The sequence below is a fragment of the Zootoca vivipara genome, chromosome 11 (assembly GCF_963506605.1).
Source record: "Zootoca vivipara chromosome 11, rZooViv1.1, whole genome shotgun sequence".
Taxonomy (NCBI): Eukaryota; Metazoa; Chordata; class Lepidosauria; order Squamata; family Lacertidae; genus Zootoca; species Zootoca vivipara.
In genome coordinates this window covers 1134365-1156147 of record NC_083286.1, presented here as the reverse complement: position 1 = coordinate 1156147, position 21783 = coordinate 1134365, and the positions used below count along the sequence as shown (strand labels likewise).

The 21783-nt window shown below is 42.8% G+C and overlaps 2 protein-coding genes across 3 annotated transcripts in view; one reads left to right on the top strand and one right to left on the bottom strand.

Annotated features, from left to right (window-relative positions):
- Positions 1–10041, top strand: part of PGM5 (phosphoglucomutase 5) — an 82129-nt gene extending 72088 nt beyond the window's left edge. The window contains exon 11 of the mRNA XM_035099518.2: positions 7166–10041. Coding sequence (XP_034955409.1) covers positions 7166–7255 — 90 coding nt within the window. The 3' untranslated portion in view covers positions 7256–10041. The remainder of the gene's footprint in view (positions 1–7165) is intronic.
- Positions 10042–10727: 686 nt separating this feature from the next.
- Positions 10728–17642, bottom strand: TMEM252 (transmembrane protein 252). 2 transcript variants are annotated; one of them, XM_035100300.2, is made up of 3 exons: positions 17220–17642; positions 16136–16499; positions 10728–14454 (listed from the first exon to the last, which is right to left on the bottom strand). In XM_035100300.2, the coding sequence occupies exons 2-3, from the start codon at positions 16411–16413 to the stop codon at positions 14184–14186; spliced, it is 549 nt and encodes a 182-aa protein (XP_034956191.1). In that variant the 5' UTR covers positions 16414–16499; positions 17220–17642; the 3' UTR covers positions 10728–14183. The 2 variants fall into 2 exon arrangements, with proteins under 2 accessions (XP_034956191.1, XP_034956190.1); XM_035100299.2 differs by having other exon boundaries at positions 16136–17642.
- Between the last annotated feature and the right edge of the window lie 4141 nt (positions 17643–21783).

Below are 21783 nucleotides of genomic sequence, written 5' to 3'. Positions count from 1 at the left end.
ATGTCTTTCACATTGCCTGCAACTTGATCCTTTTTAAGTAGAAATGCCCAGGAACCAGGGACATTCAGCATGCAAAGTACAATATTTATTTGAATCTAATGTGCCATCAAATCTAATGCGTACCCTAATTTTCGCCGGGGGGTGCCTCCTTTTTTTACAGCCCCCGCCCCGCCACCCAGTGACCCAGAAGCTCCTTTGATGCCCTGAGGACTAGCCATGGGGCTGGCGTGCTTGGGTTGCCTGAGCTCAAGCATCCGCCTCAAACATGGCCCAGCACCTTGTCTTGCCCTGTGCCTGGACTCACCATGGCAGCTGCGTCCAGAAGCCCACTTTCTATTCCTCCTCTGCTTCTCCACCACTGACCACAATGTGGACCCCTCGGGAAAACACACGGCAAGACCGCCCGACCCTGCCCAATGGGACTCATTGCAGCCTCCTTCTTGACAGCATCTGCCCCCACTTCCCTCCAACAGAAGAAGCTACCACCCCAGCCAGGCCCTGTGATGTGGCAGAACAAAGTGAGAGAGCGGGTGCAGATGCCAAGAAAACAGGCTTACCTTTCTCTCTCACACAGTGTACAAACACCAGGTCCGCCTGCATAGAGGATCTGAGGCAGGAGGGAACCACACACTGGCTCACCCCAGAGGAACTTTCCCCTTGTGTTGCTTTCACGGAGGGAGGGAGGGAGGGAGGGGTATGCTAATTATCCCCCTCTGCCTTGCTTTGGGTGCTTGATAGAAACCCTCCCAGGAGCCAAGGAGAACGGTAACAGCTGTTTCCCGACCCTGCACACTTTAAGGAGTAACTCAGTGGGCTACACAGCCTACTTAACAGCAGAGTAAGTCCCAGACCTACTTCTGAGTAAATTAGGATCAGCACCATGCACTGCCGTATTTACTCGAGTCTAATGTGCTATCAAATCTAATGAAAAACCTAATTTTCGCAACGTAATTTGGCAAAAAAGGTGCACATTAGACTCAAGTTGGTTAGAGCAGTTTGCTGATAATGCCAAGATCACAGGTTCAATCCTTGCATGGGACAGCTGCATATTCATGCATTGCAGGGGGTTGGGCTATATGATGCTCAGGGTCCCTTCCAATTCTACAATTTTATGAAATATGGCATATATTCCTCCACAACTATATTCTGTTCTTGCCATATGGAGAAGCCTTCATGTGCTTGCATTTTAAGTACCAGGCGTCCTGCTGTTGGAATGTATTAACTGGACTTGAGAACTGCCTACACGAAGGAGGCTAATCTCTTCACATGAAAAAACTCCTTCAGTAGCACCTTAAAGACCAACTAAGTTTATATTTTGGTATGAGCTTTCGTGTGCATGCACACTTCTTCAGATACACTCTTCACATGAGCAATCAATGGACCTTATAATGTTCAAATCATGCAGAAAAGTTAACATTCCCAAATACTTGGATTTTAAGTTTGAGCTTTCAAATAAAGTTTTGTGTTTATTTCCCACACACACACCTTTTCTACGGTTACTTGAAGTTATACATAGCTTGATGGTAAGAAGGATGATGTCAGGCTTCAAGGAATCAGTTTTCTCCCCCGTGGCAGTAGATAAGCAGAACAAAGGAAAAGGAGTCTTCTTACCAGTTGGAAACTATTATTAGAAATAATCACAGCGAGTAATGGCGGTGCTCCCAGTTAAGTTCCCTCCTCCCTCCGTCCCTACTAATATACTTCACTCCCACATCTTGTAATCTGAGCTTGGACCCTCTGTGCTTTCTGTTCTGTCACTTTCTGAGCTCTTCGGGACTTTGGGGGAGGGGGGTGGATACTATCCAGAGACTGTGAATCTGTTAACTCTCTCTCTTCTAGTTACAGGTAGGTAGCCATGTTGGTCTGATGTAGTCAAAACAAAATAAAAAAAATCCTTCCAGTAGCACCTTAGAGACCAACTAAGTTTGTCATTGGTATGAGCTTTCGTGTGTTTCTTCTGCTACCGCAGCTGTTCTCCATTCAGTATTTCCCAGCCTCAGCCTTCTAAATTATGTCCCTCTGCAAACCACTATTCCAAATCTATACTGCCTTCCTGCTCCTGAGAAGATCCCACCATTCTTCCTCAGTGCAGCCCTCTTCAGCACAATCCCTGACAGATGATCAGCTTTGCTAGACTGGCATATAAATTGTGGCTTCTGGGTCATCATTACCAGTTAAGGCCATTGCCTGTTTTAGTCTGTGGGAGCAGAAACAGAAAAGTCACATGGCATCTAAAAATCTAATGGTTTTATTTTATTCACCAAATTGGAAGCATAGTTTTTATATATGCCATGATAATAAAGAAGGAATTTTTTTCTTAACTAAGTTCAACCAAAAGTCCAGGTGATGCAAAAAATAAATAAATGCATATAATAAATGAAAAGGAGACCCACTCAAAAGAAGACAATGCCCAGCTAGTAAATGGAAAGCAAGATGAATAGTGTGCACTACATAGCTTTGGCTTGCTAATACAAGCATTTATGCAGGCTTTTTCAATGGCGTTTCAAAATACGTGATTTCAATTAAATGTGCAGTGCCTTGGAAAGTAACCCCCACATAAATGGGGGTTGCTTGTAGTCAGGGTTGTTTGGTTGATATTATCTGAGTGGGAGCTAATGACTTGAAAGATCTCTTCCTGCCTAAATGCAGAACCTTACATTTGTCCCTGTTGAAATTTATTTTGTTAGCTTGGGCCCAGTTCTCCAATCTGTTGAGGTCATTTTGAATTCTGATTCTGTCTTCTGCAGCAATAGCTATCCCTCCCAGTTTGGTGTCATTGGCAAATTTGATGAGCATCCCCTCAAGACTGTCACCCAAGTCATTTATAATCTTGAACAAGAACGGTCCCAGGACAAAACCCTGCAGCACCCCAATTGTCACTTTTTGCCAGGATGACGAGGAACCATTAATGAGTACACTTTGGGTTTATTTAAATAAATTATCCTTTGTTGTTGTTTAGTCGTTTAGTCGTGTCCGACTCTTCGTGACCCCATGGACCGTAGCACACCAGGCACTCTTGTCTTCCACTGCCTCCCACAGTTTGGTCAAACTCATGTTTGTAGCTTACTTAGACAACACTGTCCTCTGTTGTCCCCTTCTCCTTGTGCCCTCAATCTTTCCCAACATCAGGGTCCCTTCCAGGGAGTCTTCTCTTCTCATGAGGTGGCCAAAGTACTGGAGTCTCAGCTTCACGATCTGTCCTTCCAGTGAGATTTAAATTATCCTTTAAATCTATTTAAATAAATTATCTTTATTTATCCTTATAGTCAACATGGTTGGGATCAGGTTGTACATCAGTGGCTAACTGGAGCTAATTTCTTCTGCTTCTTTCCCTATTTCCTAAATAGAAACTAAGAAAGCTTGTACTGGTATGCTGTAAAAGATTTTAGGCCTACAGACAAAAATCTTTACTATTACAAACCTTTGCTTTTTGCCTATACAACTTAAGTCGTGTTAAATTACATCTATGTGCACATCACACAAGTTGATGTTAATTAGCGTCTTCATTTGTGACATGTTTCCATGGTAGGAAGGAAGGAAATACAAATATGTCAAGATTTATGTGCTGATGAGAAGCTTAGATTCTTCCCCTTTCTATTCTTCTTTGCTAGCATGCAAATCTAAATTAAAATTCAACATTTTAAAAATAACTTTCTGTCAAGCCAGTTTGTCTGCAGAATTACATAGCTAATGCATCCCAGTGATTCGCCACAATAATAATACAGTTGGGAAACATGAATACCAAAGTCCAAGCAAGTTCTGTATTCCTTGTAAGGAAGAAATGGGAAGCAGCTTTGAGAGTCCTCTTGTATTTATAAACAAAATCTGCTCTGTTCTAAAGAGGAGGGAGCATTTCAGCAGAGTGCAGCCAACATCTGCAAGATCATACTTGCTTTACAGTTTTGTCAACTGGTGAGAAACTTTACAAGAAAATCCTTCTCAGGCGATGAGAGGGCAGTGTAGTACCTGAAATTTGGGTTGATCCTTATCTGCAGAATAGCTATCATGATTTACACCTTTGCTCTTAATGTAGATATTGAGAAATTGATCAGATGCTATTAAAAAAAACTATATAAATGCTAGTTAGCATAAAATGCTGATTACTGAAAAAAGTATGTTAAAAGAAAGGTTAATTATCTGCTGCACATAGCACTTTTTATTTCAAATTGCTGCCTCCCACACTTTCTCCTCCCTCCCTCCAGATTTTATCACAAGCCCTCGTTTTTGGAATATATCTGATATGAGAAAATCTGGATTGAGGGGAGGGGAAAGTGATTTAAAGGAGAACATAATGTAGACAATGGAGAATTCATGGAGGTACACAAAACTATCCACATTAGAGAACAGTATGAATGAGTCCTTAGAGAGGTGAGGGAGGAAGCAGTATTAAAAAGAGAGAGGACCCTGGAGTGTGAAGCAGGTCGAAAGTAGCAATGGGCAGATCATTCTTTTTGAATCTGCTCACTAAACCAGTGCTTTATATAAAAACAATAAACCAACATGAACATTTGTATTTAGGTACGTTTTATATCACATAAGGTGCTTATTCATCTCACTCACATGGCGCTGAAATTCTCTGTCCCAGTTTCATTGGCGAATTGTTGCTCTGGCTTTCTCGTAAGATGCAGCTATCAGTGCTGTGGCAAAAACCCCAAGCCTTTTAGCTTTTCGTATAATGTAGTTTTCCATTTTTATTGATACGGATTGCTAGGGTTAAGGGTGCCAGCCCGACAGGAAAGAAGATGAGTTTTATCCAGTAATGGATCTTCAGGATCCATATACGAGCGCTAACGGGATTTGACCAACCTCCGAGCGGACAGCTATATTAGACACACAAGAAGGGATCCCTAGTAGGGAACGATAAAACTTGGTTTGAAAGATTTCTAAGGGTTCAAGGTTTTGAAAGCTGCAGATCTGGGAGCCATAAGTCAGTGGCGTGTGAAATTGATACTTGAAATGCTTTAGCCATGTATTTCTTTTGAATTTCATTTCAATTATGAGTCCATTTATGAACAAACCACACGGAAGCAATTAGCAAGAAAAACACCATAAATTAAAATATAAACTTACTGTAGCACTTCCACTTTTCATAATATTCTTCTTCACAGTTGTGTGTAAGCTGCCCGCTTCTGATTTGCAACAAGATGGAATGTCTCTGGCCAATATTATACAGCTGCAGCCGTGTTTCTTTTCTACTCTCAGGCTAATAGTGCACATACAAAGTTCAGCTGGCTGGCAGCAGATCCCAGCTCCCCATAGTGGGAATGAAATCCTATCATAATTGTAGCATTGAATTAATAGGGTTGCTCTGTTGGGTGTGTTACTGTTGGACTTTGTGAGAAAGAGTGAGATCAAAGTAGAGGAGACAAACGCTTAATGTCTTGCAGATGGTACTTCAAGTAATCACAACTGGCTCATGCTATAAAGTCTTCTCATCCCCAGTAGAACTTGCAAATGTAGGATTTCAAAAACTGGCAATGGCAGTGCTTGGAGATTACTGTTGTTGTTGCTGCTTTTCATTTAATCATCCCTGGAGACCATATAGTTTGTGTATTTACATGGGAGAATTCCCACAATTTGTTCTACTATTCAAAAAAAATTGAACCCTTTTTTCCCCCAGAGGACAAAATATGATTAGTTGTTTTACAAGCCTGTTCTGCATGTTGATCATAAAAGTACTTGGCACATAAAGTGGTGTGTGTGTTGGTAGTGGAGAGAGCCTGCTCATTTGCACAATACCTTTGAAAAGCAAGCCAGTGAGGTGTTGCTGGCATGATATCCTCAACTTGGTTCCATGCAATTCCTTGCTAGCATAATTGACATCGCATAAGGACTGCCTACCTTTTTCACACCTCCCACATTTGTGTCCTCAAGTTACATCCCAGCATGCTGTTCATCTGGGGCCAACCTGGCATTTTGATATTATACCCAAGCCTTCTCCTACACAAGAGCTGTGTTTCTGGCAGAACAAAACATAGAGAGCATTCTGGGTCACAAATAGAGCCCCAGCAAATAATGTAGCTAGCTGTAGTTGCCATACACCATATACAAAAAGCTATCATTGGCTTTTTGCTACTGAAAATCCTTTCCTGATTTTAACATGAATTACAAAAACCCTGGTAGCTCAGATCTGTATCTACACAATCCAGAGAAATGTGAAACACTTTAGATTGCTAAATTACATGGATTGGAATTGCTGAAACACCCTTAGCAGTGTGATTCTTTTCAGCAGACCTTGCACCTTAAGTGAATTAAACTAGAATAATTACTTACAGTTTCTGGAGTTCAGAGGCTTTATTCATGGAGGAACTAATTTCAAGATGAGTGGGAGGGAGGGAGAAAAGAACAGGCATCTTGTCTCAACAAGTTGGGAGAGGCCAACAAACAAAAATGGCTTTGCTTTTGGAAGTAGAGTTAACTTAGATAAAGAAGCTTACAAAGCAAGTACTGACCTGATTGCTAGGCAGGCAAACAGTGCCCTCATGTGGTTTAAAGTAACACATGCATTAACTACAAACTCAAGAAAGAAATGCATTTGCTTTTCGCCAACAATCCTATGCTTTCTGTGTTCAGCTAAGCGGATTAAATCCTAAATAACTTGCAAGTGTGATGGAGTAAATGGACTCTTTATCTGGCAGGGGAAATTTGTAATATTTGGCATTACAAATGCATGTCTGCCCTTGTGGAGCTGTGTGTTACTGTAATTTTATGTAAACATACTTTGTATGTCCATGAACGTCCTGCTCTCTTATGCTGTAATCCAAACTGACAGGCCCATGTTGTGTGCACAGCCCTGCTGGCTGACTTGGAATCTGCAAGCACTTGCTGTGCCAGCCTGCAGCTAGAGCAGCAATCAATCCAAATCAGACCTGATGCTGTCACAGGATGGTAGGGAGGCTGGCTCTGCACCTACAGATTCCAGGCTAGCTCAGTCCATCCAGAGCATCCTAGTGGAACAGAAAAATCCGGTGGCGAGCAACAGTGTGGGTGGAAGCCCAACTCACACACACCATTGCATTACAATGAGGATTTGGATTGCAGTGTTATCATACAAGCCACCACTGATTAAAAAATATATTCACAGAAGGGCTTTTTAAAAGTGTAAATTTATTATTATGTCTTTTCCTTTAAGCCATTTTTTCTTTTTCCCCCTCTTTTTCTTTAGGCTGTACTGAGTCCTCTCATAGCAATTGCGCTGAAAATATCCCAGATTCACGAGAGGACAGGTCGTAAGGGTCCTACCGTCATCACCTGAACCAAGGAAAGATCGCTAACCCCGGGCCAAAATGGAGAGGGGAAGGGAGAAAGGAGACTTGCCAAATCATATTCTTTCTCCCTTTTTGCCTTATATTATTCAGAGGGTTTGAGGGAGGTGGGAGGGAGGGAGCATTTGCTTCTGTGCTATGGCTTCAGCATCTTATTGTACACATAAATAGCCAAAGAGAAAAGTTCATTTTATATTAAGACTCAGTTATTGCCAAAAGCCAGTGTGGCAGAAAAATCTCGTGCTCTCCATTTGCAAAGCAGGAGCAGGCTGCATACTCTGCAATCTAGCCTTTTGAGAATCCTCAGCTTTAATTCAAAAAGAAAGAACTCTTGTGGTAAGTATGGAAATGTTCTCTCATGCTTTGAAAAGGCTCAGGAGCAAAAGGAGTTGTTTTCCAACTTACTCAGAAGAAGTGAGCATGCACACAAAAGCTCATACCAATGACAAACTTAGTTGGTCTCTAAGGTGCTACTGGAATGAATTTTTTAATTTTGTTTTAAAACAGGGCTGTCGGTCACTGCAGCTGACTGGAAGACTCAGTTGCTGAGAGGCGACTTTCAGTGCCCAAGATGCCAGGCACCACACAAAGTAGTGTGTCAGGAGCTGCACATGGGGCTGTTCTAATCCTTACTGGCATCTGTAGCCCAACCCGCTGCATGTATTCTTAGGGCTGTGTAAGTACAGTCAGGCCTCGGGTTGCGAATGCTGCGGGTTACATGTTTTCGTGTTGCGGTCTGCGCAAAACCCGGAAGTACTGTAACAGGTTACTTCTGGTTTCAGCACTCGCGCATGCAGAAGCACAAAGACGTCATGTGCAGAAGTGCCAAATCTCGTCACGCGTGTGCACAGACGCAGTGCTGCGGGTTGCGAACGTGCCTCCCACACGGACATAGCTGCCAAGTTATCCCTTTTTTAAGGGATTTTCCCTTATGCTGAATAGGCTTCCTCGCAAGAAAAGGGAAAACTTGGCAGCTATGCACACGGATCACGTTCGCAACCCGAGGTATGACTGTATGCATAGTATTGCAGCTTTAAACAGATACTTTATTTCCCTGATTTATCATGTCCCAAAGCATGTTGGAAACAGCCATTCCTAATCACCCAAACTAAATTCCATGAATAACAAGCACTGATTTATACACTATTTGAAACCCAGCATCTACTATACTCATGCACATTTTGTGCAATCGAGACTTCTGAATTTAAAATGTGAAGAAAGAAAATAGACATGCAGCCAAGTCTTTGATGAATGAAAGTTCCCCTTTCCCACCCAGCCCCCTTCCCAACCTCCCTTCATCCAAAGGATAGAACTATGTTACGGTTACTAAACATTTCTGAAGGAGGCCTCCTTCTTGAGTATTTAGCCACTGCAGCTGTCTTGGCAGAGACTTTTGTCTTTCCTTAGATTTTACACATTTTGGAAAGACTGCTGGCATGCTCCCTCCCCCCACTTTTTAATAAATGAGCTATTATAAATTGGATTCAAAATATTCGGATACTGTCTCCCAAGATGAATTTGTGTTCCACTTCTTTGCGTTTGAGTAATTGACAGAGTTTGACTTTACTACGCTGGAAGAGTAATGGGATCCCTTTAAAAAGCCATGCTGCACATTCAAAAGACTAGGAACAAAATGTCTCTGCCTGGAGGGTTCCGTAATCACACACTGATCACACAGAGTTCTGGCACTAAATTGGCATTACAGTGGTACCTCTGGTTATGAACTTAATTCGTTCCGGAGGTCCATTCTTAACCTGAAACTGGGGCCTCCCACAGCCGCTGACACACGATTTCTGTTCTCATCCTGAGATAAAGTTCTTAACCCGAGGTACTACTTCCGGGTTAGTGGAGCCCGTAACCCAAAGTGTTTGTAAACCGAGGGACCACTGTACTCTCTGGTTATAGATGTGCATAATAGCTGAACACTCAGAGACTTTTCCAACATACTGTTTTGAACTTGCAAAAACTAACTTTTTAAAGGGGTCATATGCCCTCAGATATTGGAAATATGGTGGGGTTAATCCTCTGAGATTAGGGGAAGAACAGTTCTGGGCAAATAAGATACATTAGCGAAATGTTGACGTCCTGGTACAACACCTTCATGTTTCATGCTTATGTGATTCCCTTAAATGCCAGCACAAAATGAAATGAAGGAAGTGATGCATAGTTCTAAGCAGGGCTTTTTTCAGCAAGAACTCTCTGGAACTTAGTTCCGGCACTTTTCTAATTCACTTAGCTGTCTGAAAGCGGACCACATGCATTAGCAGAGGGTCATAGCATTACATATCATGGAACAGATGCAACAGAGGAAAGAATGTTTGTGTACACCAAATGGTTTTTGTGACTACGGAAGAACAAGAAGGCTCCACCCAGGACACACGACACTGAAATGATCAGAACTCTTTGTGCATTTGAATACTTTTCTTTGCTTGTCATTTGTTGAGATGACTTTGTGCAATCTGATATTTTAGTAGCCTGGTAACATTAATTGCAATGGCCAAATGTTCCTTTTTAGTGCAATCTGAGTGATCTTGTGCTTTCAGAAATGGATTTGGTTTATTCTGATATTTGTCAAAACTTACTATGACATTGAATAAATGAAATGCCATATTTTTGCCTTGCATGAAATTGCTGATAAGACACAGCTTGGCCTAATGTAGCACAGGTTGTTTTTTAAGCTGTGCCTAAGTAAATGAAGCACTGATTGTTTTCTCACTTCTAAAAGCATAGAGTTTTATTGCAGTATTATTAAACATCTTTTTTGTAAATCTAAAAACGTGTTATGGTTTCTCTCTATATAGCACTTGTACATCCATAGCTCATCATTCTGTAGCAAGTTGTTTATTTTCTGTGCTGTAACAATGGCCCTCCATATACAGTATAGAGGTGTCTCTGTCTGTTTTACATCAGGGGTGGTGAAGCTTTGGCCTTCAAGTATTGCTGAACTACATCTTCCAGTCAGCACAGTCAGCAGTGAAAGCTGATGGCAGTTGTAGTCCAACAACAGGGAGGGCCAACTGTCCCCCGCCCATGATCTAAATGGAACTATCATTTTTCGCTTGGATTTAAAAACTGATTTGTCCTTTCGACTATTAATCTGCAGGAAGAAGGATATTCCCAGTTGCTATGCTTCACACATATTAAGCTTTCATACCAAAAAGCTGACCAGTAAAACCTGAAATAACACTGAATATAGATGAACTTTGCAAGCTTGGTGGTAGACAAGTTTCTTGCTTATATGGGTTTCTTCAGGTTTAAGATAACATGTAAGGAATACCTTTATATGAATATATATTCATTTTAAATGGGCTCTCTGACTTTGGACTTCCAAGAATGAAAAGGTGTGTTGAAGGTGTTCACTTTTTCATGTAAGTAGAACAACTTAACAGCTAACTCTTAACAGAGTGGAGCAGGGGGAGTCCAAGCCAGGATGAAATACATCCAGTATGTTTTTTTTCGGGGGGGGGGAGGACCAGCTTTAGGAACAGGCACCCACTTGATCATTATTTTTATTTCCTCTGAATAACAGGCATTCAAACCACACTCGAAGCTGCTGTTTAAATTCCCCTCTGTATGAGAAATGGTTTTTCATGCAGTGTGAGAAAGTTGGGAAAGAGGAGCATGCAATTCTAAACGCATAATCCAAAGACTCCTTGGACATGTTGAAGTTGTCAAGATTCATCTCTGCCCAGACCTTGAATCCCATCTAAGTTGCCTGGGTACCTGGCTGGCTCTCAGACACACATCCCTCTCTCAAGTGCCACAGGAGCAGATGGGATAGTGAGCCAGGCAGGAACTTCAGAGCCATCACCAAGTGCCTAGCTTAGTTGCTTAGGAGGAGAGGAAAGCACATGGAGACACTTGCTTGGATCAGGGCCTGGCTAAAAGACAAGAAAGGTGGAGTGGAGCCTCCAGCTCCTATATAAGCTCCCAGTCTGAGCAGCTTCACTGCTAAAGCCACAGCTCCTACTAGACCCGCCTGGCCTGGGCAATGGACAACAGGTCTGCCCAGTATCACATTTTAGCTGCTTCCTGGTATGAGAATGAATTTAAATGTTCATATAGCATAAGAGGTTGGGGGATTTGCTCATGGATTTCTGGAGCATTGCATTTACTCTTAATTTACAGTGCTGTCACAAGGCTAACCTGACTGCTCACTGCTATAGGAACTTATGAGACAAATCTAGGAACATAGCAAACTGCCTTCTAATGAAGCAGATTGTTGTCCTTCTAGCCCAGCATTATTACACTGAGTCTGTGTAAACACTGCTAACTTAAAGCCCCATAGTAAGGGGCAAAGGGGCACTTTAAAAAATAGCCCTGTGCTTAAGAGCACACGGATGCAGAGCTGATGTGCTGGCCTCATGGGCCTCATGCATCCAAACCATTTGCTGTCCCACTGAGCCAGGGACCTTTTGTGTTACACCCTGCAGGCTCACCCAACTTCCTTCCAGGCACGGGTTTGCTCTTACAAGTGGAAACGCTGTTTGCTGCTTGTTCCAATTCAGCGGTAAAATGTGGGTTTTCCCAAGGAAAGCGGCAGGACCAAAAATACCAACACTCCAACACAGAGCTTTAAAGGCCAGGCTTGTGCCTAGGAAAGTGTCACAAAAGGAAGCCTGGATGAGCCCTAAGTTTGCATTTCCATGTACATAAGGGTTTATAAGGTTATTATTGTACAGTCTATCAGCTGCTAGCCATAGACCTATGTTTTGTCAAGTATTTACAGTCTTACAAACCTATTTATTTTTACTCCCTGAACCAGGGACCTTGTGTAATGATGTTGGAACTCAAGGAAAAGCCTCCAAACTAAGAAGTCTACCTGTATTATTCTGCTTGGGAATCTTTTGAAATATTGACAAGCTATTGGTTCCCTGGACATTTTGCCTTGATGCATGTAGTTTTGGAAGAGGGTTGGCTGGGCTGGAACTCTTGCATAGTGATAAGATGAAAGATGCAGGAAGATTCAGGAATGCCTATGAAGACATTCTGCTAAAGGGCTTTGCGGAATTTCTTTATTCTGCTAAATTTCCTTTCATCATGAAGTTGAATTATAAATAATCGCACCATATAAGGTTTCGACTTACTGAGCATGCTCAGAAGGAATGTGGTCAGTAACTGGAGGTGAAATCTAATCCTGCAATAAAATTCTAGCAGACCACAAGGAAGCTCCTTTGTCTAAAATGGTATCTAGTATGCATGCTTCCCACTGTAGAGCAACCACAGGGTTAAGTGCCTTATAAGGAAATGGTGTAACAGGAACTGAGTACGTACTTTGATTGGATAGGAAATTTAAACTTCTGTGCAGAAATAAATATTTTGAACTATTTTTTCACTCACTGTCTCATGGTTTTTGGCTGTCCATGAGACAGAGCAAATTCTTGTTTGCAACAATCAAACAAATGCCACTTTTCTTTAAAGAGTTTTCATGTACAAAATTTATTGTAAGAAAAACAAAAATGCAATGCAATATTAAACATTATGTAAACCAGTTACCTCAGTAACAGTACATCATGGTAAAATAACAAATAAAAGCTAACTGTGGTTTATTGATCATCCTCCAAAGTTAGCAATGGTTATTTTCTATTAAGTTTGCTAAGTCGTGGGTGCAGAGTTCAGCTCTTGAGTGATCAGCTCTGTGTAGTGATTCAGCATGCTAGCAAAGATATGCTACCGTGTTTCTCCGAATATAAGCCATACCCCGAAAATAAGCCATACCCCGAAAATAAGCCACAGTGATAGGCAGTTTAACCGTGTAGGTTAAACTGTACCATACTTAATATAAAAAAAAATAAGACATCCCCTGAAAATAAGCCACCGTGGGGGTTTTTTTGGAGGAAAAATAAATATAAGACGGTGTCTTATTTTTGGAGAAACACGGTAGTAGTCCGGCCTGACAAGAACAGTCTTCTTTATTGCAGTAGGACTGAACTGGGGTGGAGGGAAAGGACGAGCTTCTTTTATACTCTCAGGAACAGGAGTTGGGGAAAGGATACATTTAGATTTTGGTGGGACCCAATCATAGTAGGGATCCAAATTGTACTAACAAGTTAACCAATAGCAGCAACTGTCCCCACACCCGTTTGAATCCTCCTGGAGCGGGAAAGGTAGTTACAGAACTTAACAGTGAGATTCATGTACACAATTTAAACCAATACATAACAAAGTTGATGTCAAAACTTCACTGGAGATGCAAAAAAAGAAATGTGATTTAAAATATTGCATATGGACCTAGGGTGCATGAATGCAATTTCTCTTGCAGTGCAAGTGCCCATAGCCTTCATCCTCCAACTGGCCGTTTAAACCCATGTGCTGTCATTTCTGTTTAGGGAGCCCCTCTGCTGCCTCCCCCATTTCTGAGAGGCAGTTGCACTGGATAAACAGGTGTAGGAAAATTGCATAATTGGAAACTGCTGGTTGACTTCTTGATCCAAATGCCCTTTCCCCAGAGCAGCAGCCGAGCTTATTTCTCTCTCTCTCTCTCTCTCTCTCTCTCTCCATGCATTCATGCCTCATTCAACGGTGCTTTGCCTGTGGGTTTCTTCAGTCATTCTTTTGAGAAGGCCCCTCCCTCTGACAGGCACTTCCTCCTGCTACTGTTGATCTTTACAGGATATGAAATGACAGCAAGGCCTGACCCTAACACAGGCAGAATAAAGCTACAACAATGTAAACAAACATATCCAGTTATTGCTGCTAGCCCGCAATACTGGACTGGACTCAGCAACATTGTTTAAAACTTCAGCAACTTCACCCAGAGCTTTCTGTCAGTCACAGCAAGACTGTCTTCTCCGAGTGCCCATTGCTAGAAGAGTGCTTGCTTCTCTTCACCTCCATCCTGCGCACTAACCCCAGCCGCTCTCCCAAAATAGCAGGCACGGCTTATCTCCGCCTCACGTCCTCTGGCAGGCTGTTCCCTCAGCAGCTGGCCTGTGACACGGATGCCCAGCAAGGCTCTTCATGAGTGGTCAAGTCATGTTCTGCAGCCTGCCGCATGGAGACTTCATAGGAAGGCGGCTGCTGTCCCTGAGGGCTGGCTTCCTCCAGAAATTCCAGGCTGCTCTCTGTGTAAAGAGGTGGAGGTCTGTTGTACATGTCCTTGACTCGCTCCTGCGGGCAGATGGGCAGTGCAAAAGTCTGCTTTTCGGGATCAGTGCTATCTTCGTATGACGGTGGGTAGAAGTCTGGCCTGCACAAAAAACAGCCAAGAGAAAAAACCACACACTGCTTACAAAGGTTCTGTCTTGAAATCCTAACAGTCTCTATTCACTGTTAATAAGAAGAATAGTCTGCAACCACCTGCGGCCCATATCTGCTCACCACATTCTCTGTTCTATTGAAAAGCCAGACAGGTAGGACCCCTTAGCACCATTTTCAAGCACCTCAGTCAGGCACCAAAAGGACCTAAACTAAGTTAAGAGGAGCAGGGGCTGAGGAGGAAGGAATTGGGTGGGAAGTTTTGCATTGAAGGCCTTCAGAGCTCTTTGTGAACAGAAAATGCACATTCTGCCCAAGCTTATTTCTGCAGGGTGATTTATTTTGCAGTGCAGGGTGCAAGCTCTTTCAAAGTGTTCAATCTTCATGGTTATCTAGACCAGGGCATTTGCCACGTCCTTTTTATAGAGCTTCTGCTTTGCCTATTGTTTATGGTCCCGTTTCCACAACAGAACAGGAAGCGACATTTGTATCCATGACCCACTAACAAACTTTGCCAGGCTGGAGGCCAACTTAATTAAGTGCATCAGTCTTCACTCTATGAATGGCAGATAAACTTGCCCAGAAATCTCAAAAGCAGCTTGAGCAGATAAAAGTGAGCAACTTTAGCCTTTGTTGAACACCACTAAAACAAAGAGCTCAGCTCCATGCACTGCAACATCTTCCTGATCTAGAGAGCCCAAGCAAGCAGAGGCTTCCCTTCTCCCAAGGAGCACAATGTGGTTTTTTAATGCTAATAACAATATCTGTGAGGTAGGCTAGCTAGACCACCCAGCCACAGCCATCCAGTGATTTTGGTCTGTGCAGAGAACAGGATTTGGTCTTCCTACATCAAAATCCAGCATGCCTCGCAACACAGGACTTTGCATAATAGAGCACTATAGGTGGGGGCAAATATTCCAGACACAATAGCCCATGAAGTCACTTCATCTTGCCATCTATACACACTTATATGGGAAGGAAAGACTTGTAGATTGTACTAGCAGACTCAGGGTTCAAAGTAATGGGAAGGAAATGAATTTGGTGCATATAGCAGTAATAGCAGAGACAGAAGGAAAGCTGCAGAACATACTTAAGAATTTTGCAGCCTAAAAATAAATGACAATAAAATAAAGATTTTTAAATGGCAAGTAGAAAACTACTTGTTGCAGTGTGTTTTGAGTAAATGCAAAAGAATTAAGTAACCAGGAATCAAGATAAGAGGATGCTAAAAACTAAAAGCAGAACATACATGGCAAAATTGACATTTTAAAGAAGAAATGCCTGAAGGCAGGAGGTGTACGTTTACCTCTCAAACACAATTTTTATATAAAAACATATGAAACATATATATGACATGTAAAAAATAGAAGAATGGAAACTAGTCTGGAAACACTTGAAATGTGACATTGGAAAAGGATATGCAAAGTGGGTTAGATAGAAAGGGAAACCAAAGAAGAAATATTGGTTGGTTGGGACAAGGACCAGTGCAAATGATGAAGAGACAATCATGTAGGATAAGAAACAGTGAACTGCTCAACAGTATAATTGAACAGAACATGGAAAGAAGAAGGTCAAGGACCAGATAAGTTTAACAAAGCAAATTGAAGAGGAGTAAAGCGAGAAGTGGAAAGGAATCCAAGGCCAATCGTTGGAATGCAATACATGGAACATACCTGTCTATGGTACTAATATGACTCTCTTGAAGTCTGGGACTTCCATGCAGAAGGCTGTGGAATAAGCCCTTGTGCTTGCTAGCTTCATGATAAGTGCTCCAGAAAATCCCAGATATGAGAAAAAAGAAACCCAAGGGTAAAAGGAGGTAGGCAATAGGCAAACTATTGCACTTGCAAGCAGAGGCACTTGTAGAGAAGCAATAGGCTCCTAGGCAGATGAAGGCAAAGCCCAGCAGGAGCACAAGCAAGCGGAGAAATGAAAAGATGTTATTGGACATCTTTGCCGTTTGCCTCAGCCTCAAGTGTTGGGTAGGTCTGCTCCAGCGCTCCTTCAGAGTTTTATAGGCTCAGGGACGCAACTGGCCTTTGGACAAGGAAAAGAAGGAGGTAGTATTATAATACTCATTAACCATTTGCAGCCACCAACATATCTCAAGAGATTAATTTATAATCAAAACACTGCTCAGGAACTGACAATGAATGCTTTCTGTACTGCTGCCAGCATAAACTCACAAACCTTTCCTGCCTAGGATGCTAATGGCCAGTGACTGGAACAGAAATGGAAGACTCCTTGGGCCAAACCAAACAATTTGTTAGTGTCCTATCTGTGCCTTAAGTGCAGGAAACTTTTAACACATATTACCAGCAAAGGGCACCTATATGTATAATCCTGCTAATATTCATTCCACAGTTGTAATTTGCTAGCAGCTTGGTCCATAGCTGCCAAGTTATCCCTTTTTAAAAGGGATTTTCCCTTATGCTGAATAGGCTTCCTCGCGAGAAAAGGGAAAACTTGGCAGCTATGGCTTGGTCACATTTTAGCTATAGGACACTGAGCTCCCCTAAACAACTTTACTTATGGAGCATTCATCCTGATCTTTGTATGCAAAGCTTACACAGAGGTTATACTATACCCGGTCTTTATTGAGCATTTGTTTTTATTTGTTTTCAGGGAAGTTATATAACATTTGCTTATTCATTCATTGGGGGCCAGCTGTCCCCTGCCCCCCTCCCCGGCTATGCCCATGCAACTGAGCACTTAAATCCCCTTTGATTGCACAAACCAAAATTTATAGTACAGTACTTGCTTGAAACACTCCTGCAAAATAGTGGCAGTCTGGAGGCACCCACAGCTGAATTCAAAGCCTGCAGCCTCTTGATGATTTCCCAGTAGAGCTTGCTCCTAAGGCAGTCGATACAAATGTTGGAAGTGGGATCTTGTTCCTGTGACCATCATTACACACAGTACCTGGAAAGCACACAGGAAGGAATGCACAAAGGCACCAAGGCCACTGAGTGAAAAGTTACCACCCAACCACCAGTCACACCATAAAACTCATTATAAATCAACCTCGTTTCAGTTCTGCTTGTGCCGACTTCATTGCTGCCATTTGTGATGCAACACAAGGAGAATGGAATGTACCAGTTGCCCAACAACAGCAGTAAATATATACAGGGGAGCTGAGCCTTCAGTGACGTGAGTGGATGAAAGTCCTCAAATCTGTAGTCAGAATTGAAGGTATTAAATAGTGGGTAGACGACACAGCGATTCTTCAAGAAGCTCTTTATTCGGAAGCCAGAACTGAACTGAACTGCATTGCCGACCCGGCCTGCTTTTATAGAGACTGGCTCAAACAATGTATCAAACATAATTCAAAGTTCCCTCCTAAAGTTCCCTCCTAAAACAACTGTCAAGGACCTGAGGGAAAACTTTATACAATACATAACAGAAGGCACCTTTGCAGAGTGAATGTCAATTAAAACAAAACATGACACAGCAACTAAACAGTGATAACCTAATTTGTTAAATAGCTGCATATATAAAGACCCTTATATATAGTGAGAGGGTGGGGAGGGGTATTACTCAGAAGGATGGTGGGAATGGGTGATTGGCTGATAGGTGTGGTAAACCTGTTGACGACTGTTAACAACTGTGATTGGTCTTACAGGAAAAAGCAAGGGGTGAGATGGCTAAAGATAGCTTTATCATGTATAATGAGATAATAATCCAATGTCTTTATTCAGACCAGGTCTCCATGGTTTTAAGTTTGGTAACAAATTGCAGTTCAGCAACTTCTCTTTCCAGTCTGTTTCTGAATTTTTTCTGTAATAAAACAGCTGCTTTGAGATCTTGTATAGAATGTCCTGGGAGATTGAAGTGTTCTCCTACTGGTTTCTCTGCCTTGTGATTCCTGATGTCAGATTTATGTCCATTTATCCTTTGGCGTAGGGTTTGGCCTGTTTGTCAAATATAGAGAGCTGAAGGGCACTGTTGGCATTTGATGGCATACGCAGTGTTAGAAGATGAGCAATTAAATAGTCCTGAGATGGTATGTTGTATGTTGTTGGGGCCAGTAATGGTGTTGTCCGAGTGTATGTGGCAGCAAAGTTGGCATCTGGGTTTATTGCAGGCTCTGGTACAAGTGTCCATGTTAAGTCTGGTTGTTGTATTATTGTGGGTGAGGAGTTATTTAAGATTGGGTGGCTGTCTGTAGGCAATGAAAGGTCTTCCTCCCAGAGCTTGAGAAAGAGAATTGTCATTGTCTAGGAGAGGCTGTAGATCTCTGATGATGCGTTGTACTGTTTTAATTTGGGAGCTGTATGTGATGACTAGTGGTGTTCTGTTATTTTCTTTTTTGGGTCTGTCTTGCAGCAGGTTCTCTCTAGGTATCAGTCTGGCTCTGTTGATCTGTTGTTTAACTTCATTGGGCAGATATTTTAGTTCTAAAAAGGTTTGCTCTTAGGTGAGAATCTCTGTCTGTAGAGTTGGAACAGATGCGGTTGCAACGTAGGGTCTGGCTATATACAATGGATTGTTTAATTTGTTTGGGATGGTAGCTAGAAGCATCTCCCAGGACATTCTATACAAGATCTCAAAGTAGTTGTCTTATTACAAAATAATTTCAGAAATAGAATGGAAATAGAAGTTGCTGAACTGCAACTCATTACCATATTTAACACCATGGAGGGACCTGGTCTGAATAAAGACATTATACGTGATAAAGCTATCTTTAGCCATCTCACCCCTTGCTTTTTCCTGTAAGACCAATTGCAGTCGTTAACAGTCATCAACGAGTTTCCACACCTATCAGTCTATCACCCATTCCCACCACCCTTCTGAGTAATACCCCTCCCCACCCTCTCACTATATATAAGGGTCTGGTGACTTATGTTTCAGTGTATCTGAAGAAGTGTCCATGCACACGAAAGCTCATACCTATGACAAACTTAGTTGGTCTCTAAGGTGCTACTGGAAGGAATTTTTTTTATTTTGTTTCGACTACACCAGACCAACATGGCTATCTACCATGTAACTAGAGCTTTTTCTGTGTTGGTCAGCATTACTTGGCTCTGGTTTCTAGTCTATTTCCTGCTATTGGCTGCTCCCTCAGCTTGGCTTTGGTGCCCCTCCAGCATCAATAAGCTTCCACTGTGGGTCCTGTTTCCATGCCAGCTAGATATTGTTCCTGCTTGCTTGGTCACCAGGTTTGAGCAATAGACCAGAATAGACCAGACCCAGCCTGGTGGCTGGGATCCCATTGCAGTGCTACTCCTCCCTTGGCACTGTAAAATAAGCTCAGCTAAAGAGGAAAGTCTTGAGGGGAGGATTCTGGAGAGAATCAATGGATGTGGAAGGGCTAAGTAACTCTCTCTGAAAACGGCCATGCAGAAGCAGCTCACCAGGTGGGCAGAGCTACCATGAAATCTTTCCAGGAGGTGGGGGGGGGGGGCTGGGGGTGGCAGGCCGGCCAGTGTGTTGCAAATGCACTAGCAGAGCCAATCTGGGACTCCTGCCATGGGTTTGCACTTGCTGCTTGGCTCCTCTTGCTCTGGTAAGCAATAGCGACCCACCGGCCAGGAAGTTGATGTATCAGCTCCACTCCATCCGGTGAGTCCCTGCTGCATCCCAGCACTGCAATGAATTGGCCATTGTATATTGTTCTGACCTCAAGTTGCTTCGGGGTTCAACCCCCACCAGTCAGTTGGGCCTTTAATCTTCATTTTTGTGGTAATAACATTCTGCATTGCTGGGGGAAAATATGCACTAGACTGTAAATGAAGCTTCATGGTATATCTTTGCTGTTCAGATCAGCCTGGCCATCTCCTTCTAACATGATAGCTAAACAATAATCCAAGGTTGTTAGGGTGCTGATTGAAAAGAATCCAACTCTCTTATTTTGTATGAAATAAAAAAGAAATTACCTTGAGATTTGGACTGGGAACTTGGTTTACCAGAAGAGCTTTTTTTTTCCTAGCTTGCTGATAAGAGTGAACTCACTGAGCTTGAGACTCATTCTTATATGTAACTTGTAAATGGTCATAAAATAATGTCCCCAATTACTTTGAGAAAGTCCACACTGAAGTTTACTTAGTGGAATAAATTGTAGTAAAGAAGAGTTTGGATTTGAAATCCTGCTTTATCACTACCTGAAGGAGTCTCCTTTCCCTTCCTCCCCCACAACAAACACTCTGTGAGGTGGGTGGGGCTGAGAGACTTCAGAGAAGTGTGACTAGCCCAAGATCACCCAGCAGCTGCATGCAGAGGAGAGGAGACGCGAACCCGGTTCCCCAGATTACGAGTCTACCACTCTTAACCACTGCACCACACTGGCTGTAAAACTTGTTTCACACACACTCTATATTCTATACCCTCTTCTCAGCATTGTAAGAAGGTCAACCTTCTTACAGCAGCACCCATATTCAGCTTCTTTGGGAATTAAGCCACTGGAGACTTTGGTGTTTTGTGATACTGTGGTTTATGTACTTGTAGTATAGGCTGAGCATAAGTAGAGATGTAGCTTGATTCCAACAGGTTTTCCAAAGTTCATTGCTTCCCCAACAGGTTTATAGGGGGACACAAACAGCCCCCGAATGCTGTTATCTTCCAGGGACTAAATCTCTCTCTCTCTCTCTCTCTCTCTCTCTCTCTCTCTCTCTCTCTCTCTCTCTTTGACTTGGTGTCACAGAGAGCCTGGTTACATCATGTCCAACCAGAGAAGAGGAGAGAATAACATGCCCTCTTTTGCCACATTGGTCCTCCAGAAGCACCTCCAGCTATTCAGTTTATGGCAACATATTGCCCCAAGCTGACATAACAAAGGGATTCCCAGCAGACTATTTACTTAACCAAACCCTTGAGCAGTGATTTCAGTCTCTCATCTATAGAAATAGCTGGTATGGAAGGGACCTTGAAATCACCCAGCTCAAGCCTTAATCCCATTAGTACAACACCTATTTCATGGTTTTTGTGATACAGTAGGTTGTACTGTATAGTACATGGGTAGGCAAACTAATCCGGCCCAATTGCCTTCTAAATCCAGCCCACAGACAGGCTTCCGGTCCGTCGCGCCGAGGAAGGAGGACGCAGGGACTTTGTGCTCCAAAGTCCCTGGCCTCTCGGAGGGGGGGGGAAGCCCGCAAGGCGAGCGGACTCCCCACAAAAGCACCGGGAAGAGCGTCCCGGTGACTCACGACCCAGCAGCTGCTCCGTTCCGCGAATCCTCTGCTGCCCGAGAGCGCAGTAGAGCGATTGAGAGCCAGCGGAGTGGAGTCGCGGGAGCCATTTTGGGATCCATTTTACCTCCGAGAGGCGAAGCTCTGAGTCTTCACCCGGCAAACGGCGGATTCTTCCAAAAAAAATAAGAGAC

Excerpts from the sequence above, each read along its gene's own strand:
- TMEM252 (XM_035100299.2), bottom strand. The coding sequence starts at position 16,413 with ATGTCCAATAACATCTTTTCATTTCTCCGCTTGCTTGTGCTCCTGCTG. Across the intron at positions 14,455-16,135 it reads CATATTAGTACCATAGACAG|GCCAGACTTCTACCCACCGT; the intron begins GTATGTTCCATG and ends TTTTTTGTGCAG.